The sequence below is a fragment of the Cryptomeria japonica genome, chromosome 7 (genome assembly GCF_030272615.1).
Source record: "Cryptomeria japonica chromosome 7, Sugi_1.0, whole genome shotgun sequence".
NCBI lineage: Eukaryota > Viridiplantae > Streptophyta > Pinopsida > Cupressales > Cupressaceae > Cryptomeria > Cryptomeria japonica.
The window spans coordinates 649,415,452-649,424,375 of NC_081411.1; the positions used below are offsets into that span (position 1 = coordinate 649,415,452).

Consider the following 8,924-nt stretch of genomic DNA (forward strand, 5'->3'; position numbering starts at 1 on the left):
GAACTCGTCATAGGAGAACTCTTCTAAAGATCTGAATTAGAAATCTGGGAAAGCAAGTAGTAGTTGAGTAGATGAATAGGAATGGCACCACCTCTTCTCCAAATTTCAAAAGGCCTCACTAAAGTTATTTCATTGATTCCATTGTAATTAATCTCCTCAAGCTAATTCTTCTTTCATGTATTGGAACTCTTAGCATGGACATGGTTATGTGAACAACTCATCCACAGTCCCTTTTCCTTTATCAACTATAGTTGAACAAATCAAAATGGTTAAGGAACAAGCTAAGTAAATTAATAATATCATGAGAATGTATGAGGAATTATATCAAGTGGTTAAAAAATTCGCAGTTGCTGCACTTCAGCTTCTTGGAGCAAATAATTCCTTCATTCAAGAAATAGTAGATATCACATGTGCCAACACAAGGAACTGGGCAGATCCATATTCTTCTTATCTCTTCCTTGCACGTGTACTTCCTTCGTAATAATGTTTTATGGTTGCTGAGGTCCTTTATACCTTGGATCGGCATCTCACCTAATTTGGGCATTTTTTCATCTTGCATCTGCAGGTTTTAGGCCTCCTTGTAGGATCCTTCTTACTCCAATAGATTCCATTAATAATTGTTACACTATGTGAACCTCCACCACCAAATTAATAGTGGCATAGCAAGGCTGCAATCTGATGGCTCATCCTGTTTAGAAAACCTCTATAGTATTATTCTTAAAAGACATCCCCGCACCAATTTTAGCCGTGCTTTACAAGGCATTCACTTGGGAGAAATAGAAGGAAAATGATAGAATGTCACAGTTGTCACCTAAAGATTTTCTAGTAGAGGATAGTGCACACTGTATGTGGTGCCTAGAATGAAATTTGCACATTAATTAGGCAGATTTTTTTTTTTTTAATAAAAGAGAACCTCATCGTATTAGATAGAAATCAAAGTGTACATACTTGACCATGCCAAGCCTGAAAGCTATTAGTCCAAGTCTAGGAAAAATAAAGAAAAATAAAGAGAACGATACATATTAGACTTCATTGGGACAAATCAAAATTTGGAATCTTTCTCAGATCCTTGTGAAGCTTTGTTGGCCACCAGTGAGGGGGCGAACCATCACAAATGAGGTTGTGGTGGTCAAGAGCCCAATTGGCTAGCGCATCCACTACTTTATTGTGTTCTCTAGGAACATGGCTGAATTTAACTATTGAAATTTATCCCAAAAGCTTTGAATCTTCTCCAACTCTCTTGCTATTTTCTAATTTTTGCTATGGAATCCCTGAGGACCAGATATGAAGTTAATGATTACCTTTGAATCAGATTCAATTTGGAGTTTTTGCCACCCAATTTTGAGAGCCTCTTGCATCCCTTTATAAACAACTTTGATCTTAGCTAAATTATTAGTTATATGTCCCATTTTTTCAGCAAAGCAGAATGCTATAGGTTTATTTAATTATCTACCAATGCCGCCCATACTAGCCTGACCTAGATTGCCTCTTGAAGCACCATCCATATTCAACTTACCGTACCCAAAAGGAGGAGCTGTCAAAGGTCTTTCCAACTTACATAAATGCTCCCATTCTGGAGTGAGAATTTGAGGTAGACAAATTTTATGCTTGATAGATTCAACTATATTCATTTTGATCTTCTCCCAAACATAACTGATATCCCTACTATCATGCTGGAAAATTCTGCTATTTCTTTCCTTCCAAATGTTCCAGAGGATAAAGTTGATGCCAGACCACATTGTGGGGAGGAAATTCTGACCCTTAGACAGATGACTTTGCCATGCTCAAATCAGTTCAATAGAATGAATGCTGATCCATGGAAGATTAAACACTTTAGTTAAAGACTTCCATAAGGGAAACAAATGTATTTTTATAAGAGCTTCTCTCTCTCTTAGAATAACAAGAATGGGCGATCCCATAGAGAAAAGAGAGCGAATAATACTCTCCGAGGTGTTACTCTCTGCATACTTGACTCAAATATTAGCTTCCCACAATGCAGGAGAAGCCATAAACATTCTCTAGTAAAGTGTATCTGCGAAAGCCTCACTGTGCTTGGTGGAGGATTTAAAATCTAAGGCACTTTCCTGCATGGGTTGACAAAGAGTTTTCTATTTAGCAGTGGACCACTTTCTTTTTTCTTGCAACCACTCCACATTATTTTTTGGCAAAGGAAATCCAATTGTTTCAAAATTTGATGTGGAAGAATATTTAAGGTAGAGGAAACATATACAGGCAAGGCTTGGAGGACCACCTTAACCAATGTCATTCATCCTCCTGATGAAAGCCATTTATTAGTCCACTTCTGCAATTTCACCCCTGCTTTGTTGATAATCCAATGCCAATATTTAAGTTGTTTAGCTTCAAGAGGGACCCCCAGATTTTGAAATCCTCTTTAAAAGTGGTAAAACATGATTAGCTAAATATATGACTAATTCCATAGGTCAGCTTACAGCCAACACAGAGAAGAAAAACATGCTAGAGCGGAAACTGAAACATTATCATGAAAATATTTTTAGATAAAACAAAAATGCAATTGGTTTTTAGTATAATAGTTGGGAGTACATGAGTGATCCAATTTAAGTATTTCAAATATATAATATCAGACATGGATTCCTTAAAACTTCTAGAAAAGACAAATCAATAGGCCATCCAAAGTCACATATTGTGGCATATTCATACATTTTGGGCACGTCAAGCATGGGGAATATCCAGGTTTTCCAACTGTTGGTTACTAGTTCCCTTTCTTTCATGTCAAGTTTGATTATAGATCTGACTATCTTTCATGGCTATTTGTATAAATTGTGCCTGCTTCTATATTGTACTTGAAGGAATTTATATTAGGATATGCAGCTCAACTAAAAGTATGTCATGAATGAATATGTAATAATTAATGTATAAACTTATTTTGTTAGCCATTTTGAATGTACAGGTGCAACAGAGCTGGAAAGAAGGTGAAGTTGGAAAAGAAGAACACAATGCTGAAGACTGGGCATTGGCAAAAGTTCCCCTAGTAAGAACTGCTTCGTATATCTTCTGAGGATTTTTAAAATGACCGGTTGTGTCTTTAAAAATGGTATCGTCTTTGTTCACTACATGTTTTAATCCTATTTTTTCTCATTCTCAAGCGGAGGTTATAGTGAACAAAGACGATACCATTCATTTTAAAAAAACTTTTTAAAATGTTTTTTTTTTGTCATTTTACTAACCCAGCTAGTAGCCGAGTCTGGGGCTCGGGACTCGCCGAGTTTGGCGAGTTTGAGCCAAACTCACCAACTCGGTGAGTCTGGCGAGTTTACTCGCCAACTTGGTGAGTCTGGCGAGTTTACTTGCCAGACTCGGATGAGTCCGAGTCCGAGTCCCTAGGACTCGCCGAGCATGACTCGTACTCGGACTCGCTGAGTCTGGGCGAGTCCGGCCGAGTCCCGTTTCTATGGTTGAAAGTTTCTACAAACACACCCTCCCAGAGGCATACCTAGTCTGCCAAAGTTACTTGAGACTTGTGCTCGGTTCCATCTCCTAGTTTTACCTAATATTTTTGTGGTAAAGATGGCACTGAAAAAGAATCCTGGTGAATACTGAAAAATATACTAACCTCACCAGTTATTGAAAACATTATTAGAAAGATGATTTTTTTCTTATTGCTGCATGCATGTGTTAAATTTTAAATAATATGTTTTAAGTTCTAATTAATTGCACAAGTAATAATCAAAATCAACTGTTAATTTTACTCAGGAGTGGAAATCATTTGTAAACTTGCTGGTAAAAATCAGGGTCTAATATAACTTCAGTTCAGTGTTATCACTTTCAGTATGGATGGTTTTTAACATTTTCCATCATATTTATCTTTTTATATTGTTGGATAGCAAGAAAACCTTTTAAAAAAAGTGCAAAGTGGTCAACATTTAGTTGACCATTCAAAACCTAGTAATTTAGACAATGGATATAATTTTACGTTGCAAATAGGTGAGGAAAACTTAAAATAAAGGCTGCAATTGTTTTATCATGCAACATCTGAGTTACAAGTTGAATGTTAGTTATTACATCCATGGTACTCCAATCATATGGACTCCAATCAAACAGTACTCACTATAGTTCATACGAAATTTTAGGGAGAATGCCCAGGGTCATAAGGATAGATAATTTTTCATATGATTAACATCAAATAGTAATTTTTAATGCTTTCAGTAGTATTCTCTATATGTATACTAATTGATAGTATGGGTTTAGTAGCTCCTACAGCTCTGGGACACAAACAGGAGCCTGAACTGTAGACATTTATCATGTGTGCAATTGGGAGCACTTTGCTTAAGGCACAAATGCCCCAGAGTTAGCATCCGGTGGTTCCCAGGAGAACTGAACCTAGGTTTTCATTTTCGTATCTCTCCATTTTTACCATTTAGTCAGGCCTGCTGAACCTATTATTATATTTTTTTAATGTGTAATTTTATCAGTTTCTTAGTGAACCTTTTTTTTTCGTTTTTTTAAATCCACCACATAAAATTTGGCATAAAAGTTGCAACCAGCTTCAATTATTGTGAAAGCTATCACTTTCATTGTTTATGTTTTGATTTTATGTTTATAAAAAAATCAGGTTTTTTTATTTGATGTAAATATATGAAACAGTATTTGATATACATATATGAAACAGAATTGTTCTTTTCTATTATTTCTTATTTTTGAAAAACTTAAACGATTGGCAATATTATCTGTTCTTCCTGCTAGGTTCTTGTTCCCATTGCAAATGGAATAGATGATGTAGAAGCTGTTATAGTTACTGTTATAGTTACAGATGTTCTGAGGAGAGCAAAAGCAAATGTCATTGTTGCTTCTGTAGAAGACAATCTGCAAATTGTGGCTGCAAGAGGAACAAAAATTGTTGCTGATAAGCTAATTGAAGAAGTCATTCAATCAAATTATGATTTGATCCTTTTGCCGGTTAGTTCTAGTTAACTGGGACTTCTGATTTTATTGTTCTTTTCAATGCCGTGTATGCTTGAAAGACTGTTTTAACTTTTGCTAAATGCCTATTTTTTGCTCTTTGTGGAAACACAAAAAGTTAGGAGGTTTGTTAAAGAAGTGTGCAATCAGGAAGTTTGTTTTGGTGAAATAAGTTTTGCTAAAAATCTTCTTATTAAATTACATCTATTTTGAACATCCATTATTTATGATCCCCAGAAATTTGATAGTGTATCAGCTTTAAGAAGCTTGGAAAGAATAGAAATGGAATTAAATTGCACTGCAAGTCAGAGATACATTCGTTCCACGTCCGTATGTTCCCATATTTTTTTCTTCCTTCCATTTTTTTCAAAGAGTTGTAGATATATATTAATACACACAGGTGAAAAGTATTTGGTAATACAGTCATTCATTGTGATAACGATAATGACAATATACATATGGTGATTGCATGTAATCCTAATATGTTATACAGGATGCATCTACTAGAACAGATGGATGGTTATAAATGCTTGGCTGAACACTTTTAATCTAGGATCTATGAACCTGCAATTTTTACTATATAATTGTCTCCCATTTTTCAGCTGGGGAAGGAGATTGAATCCATACTATTCATTACTACCATATGAAATTACCATATACAAGATGCATTCACTGGAAGGTTCACTAGTACAGAATATTTGTGAGTGGATGCTTGTAAACTCGTTTTGAGAGGGTGAGCAGTTTTTTGTCCAGGATCTAAGAATTTGCAAATTTTTCCCCATTTTTATTTGGGGAGGGATACACAACACACTATCATACAAAGTTACTATTTTCACTGTTGGTTGGTCCGAATTGAAATTGAAGGCTCCCTCCATTCTTCCCTTCAATCTTGGTGCAATGGGGTATCTGCAGGGATTGAGCGGAGGATCCCACTCACACTAGGCTAGTGTGTTTCTGCTGCATCTCAGGCCTGAAACTACGGATGTTTGTGAACTGGATTATAGTATATTCATTTATAAAGCACTCAGTGTATGCAAATATATATTATATGCTTAAGAGGTCATACATTCAGCCTTACACTGATTATTGTGTCTTGTAGAGCCTGTGAGTGCCTCTGTCAATCTTAGGGGTACTCAAACAGAATTTCAAGGAAAAATGGATATCACTGTCATCTAAATCAATCCAATGTAAAATAATATTTCCCACTAACTTGAGAAGACCTTCAGGTAAAAACGTCTACGATCAGTTTTTATGTGACATAGAAACGTAGATAGATGATAATGAATTGTAGGGCAAACCTAAGACTAAGAGAACATGACCAAGAACCAATCCAGCAAGCAAGTACGTGATAGGATAGATGGATGCATAATAAAAAGTTATTACGTGTATAAAATAATTGGGCTCTTGAAATTTTAAATGCTCTATCCTATGAATTAAAAGGATCTGACCTCTTTCACATTATCCAGTGGTGCATTAACAGTGCTGATATGTGGACTGGATCTAGCTTCAGAAAAGTAGCATGTAAATTAATATTTTTATGATTTTTTTAAATTTTTTCCCAGAAATTGATTCGGGAAAGTTTTGTGTTTCCCACTGTAATCGGTTGAAGGTACTGCCACATAAAGTGATTTTTGTTTGTATTCCCATCATCAATTATCATATAATCAAGAAATTTATAGATACACGAGAGCCCCGATTCTAGTACGAATCTTTTTCTTATATGTTGAGTACCTGTCAACTAACTACACTACTTGTTAAAACAAAAGCTAGGCTACTTTGTGGTTGATTCCATTGCAAGATTGATTGATCTGTTTAGCCAACTATACTGTATTTCCTGCAATGCACTTGTCGCTTGTGTTAAACAAACACTTTAACAGTTTATGCTCAAATAAAGTATCTGATACTGAGCCTTCTGCAGTAAACTATTTGGATCGCTGTAATATTGTTTATTTTGACAGATGTCAGCCTCCAGCAAAGTAAGAAGACACGGTTTCTTTTGATCAGTTCTACTTCTACTTGATTAGTCAGGGCTAAATTTACTGACTATAATACTGTGACTAGATTAACCATGCTTTTTACCATTTCTAAACAATCGGACCATTTGTTTTATTTATTTACATTGAACTTTTTGCAATTGAATCTTCTGTTGATAACCTTGTGTTTGAACAAGTTCTTCAAATTGCAGAGACACCTATTAAAATTACAGCATGACATTAAATTACAGACTTTTCTGAATGTAATGCTAACCTGGTGGTATGAAATGGAGAGCAAGCTTGTTAAATAATTCTCTTATTATTCATATTAGCTGTTTATTAGTTATTCCTGTAACAGTTTGTTCCAAAGGAGGTTAAATTGTTTTAGATTGCTACATATGAACTTCAAAGGTTGCTTATTTAAAAAAAATTGGCATAGGGTGGTCTGCATGGAGCTGAAAGATTAGGTTCGTGCGAACACCTGGTCAAATTGCTTAGAGAGCAAGCAAAATCAAACAAAGTTTATGGAGCTATATGTGCATCAGCAGTAATGCTGGACAACAAGGGTTTGTTAAAGGTATGCACGGCTATGTTTTATTAGGTAACATATAAAAAGAGAAAACCATTGGGTGTGTTGTGATATGCTTTGTTTATGTATTAAAGTTGTTATTCTCTTGACAGGGTAAAAAAGCTACATCTCATCCACACCATTCAAGCAGACTCTCAGACCAGAGTGCAGTGAATGTAAGAGTTGTAGTTGATGGAAAGGTGATTACAAACATGGGCGTAGGAGCTACCATGGAATTTGCAATGACTATTGTTGAGAAGGTCTTTGGGTTTGAAACAACCAATCTTATTGCTAAAGCCTTGGTTTTCTCATAGGCTGATGGAACTATCACTTGTATGGCTTCAACAATAACTCATCAAAATAATATTTTATGAGATGAGAAAAAATCAATGCTTAAAATATTAACCTTTGAATTATCAGCCATGTATATGTGCCAGAATTCTTTGTTAAATAGCTTTGGAAATCACAGTGTGCTATTCTCTTCATTGAATGAACTGTATGTTTCCTCTCAATTTTCCCATATTATTGGATAAAGGTTAAAGCACTGCAAATTTAGATCATTTTCACCATATTTATTGAAGTTCAATGAAACGAATGTCTAAGAATCTAATATGATTAGAAGTTCAAGAGTTGTCATGTATGAGGGACATAGATTTAAAGCATCTGAATAAATATTATGCAATTTCAAATTTCTTGAGCTTTCTATTGCCTTGAATAAAGTTCACCTACATCACTGCCAACGAATATTCTTATGCACTTACCAGTGAAGTGTTAGAATAAGTCATAATAGATCTGCTCTTTGTTGTGCACGTGCCAAAAATGAGTTGAAAATGTTTCTTTTAGTTTTTAGTTTGTTGTCATTATCATAGTTGAATTAATCGCCAAAAACTTGCCAAGGTCTAAAAAACAACTTGGGAAAAACTCGGCTAGTACTCGGCAAAAAACTAGAGAACTAAAAAAATTGTTTAAATTTTATTAGAAATCTTTTTTTTTTGCAAAATTCAATGAGAAGATGCATCCAATGAGTCAATAAATGAGAACATAAAAGAAATAAGCTGAGTCTAGATATATTTAAACCCAAAGTGGGTACAAAATCGCATCCTCATGAGGAATGCTGATGGTTGGAAGCAAAATAGTAAATAGTTTTTGTAAAACTAAAAGTAAATACATCATTACAATTACATCTTCCTCTTCATAGCTCTAGTAAAAACTAAGGGAGAGGTAGAACTACAAGGTCTAGTCCTAGAAGTTTGCATTGGGCGTGACTGTGCCTCCTTGCTCGGTATGTCTAACTCAAGTTGTGGCTTGTCCCCCATTCTGGATGTAGCTCTACCTCTAGCTTCTCCTGGCACTAGTGATGACTCCTCATCCTCCTTAATGTCATCTAGTGTGAAACCAAATCCACCCCCCTCTTCCTCCATAGCTTGCCTCTCCAAATCATTGAT

The 8,924-nt window shown here is 35.3% G+C and overlaps 1 protein-coding gene across 1 annotated transcript; it reads left to right on the forward strand.

Moving 5' to 3' along the window:
- Positions 1–2,875: 2,875 nt before the first annotated feature.
- LOC131046725 (protein DJ-1 homolog A) lies at positions 2,876–7,964 on the forward strand. Its single transcript, XM_059207649.1, has 4 exons — positions 2,876–3,010; positions 4,723–4,935; positions 7,351–7,488; positions 7,593–7,964. The coding sequence occupies exons 1-4, from the start codon at positions 2,891–2,893 to the stop codon at positions 7,791–7,793; spliced, it is 672 nt and encodes a 223-aa protein (XP_059063632.1). The 5' UTR covers positions 2,876–2,890; the 3' UTR covers positions 7,794–7,964.
- Positions 7,965–8,924: the final 960 nt, after the last annotated feature.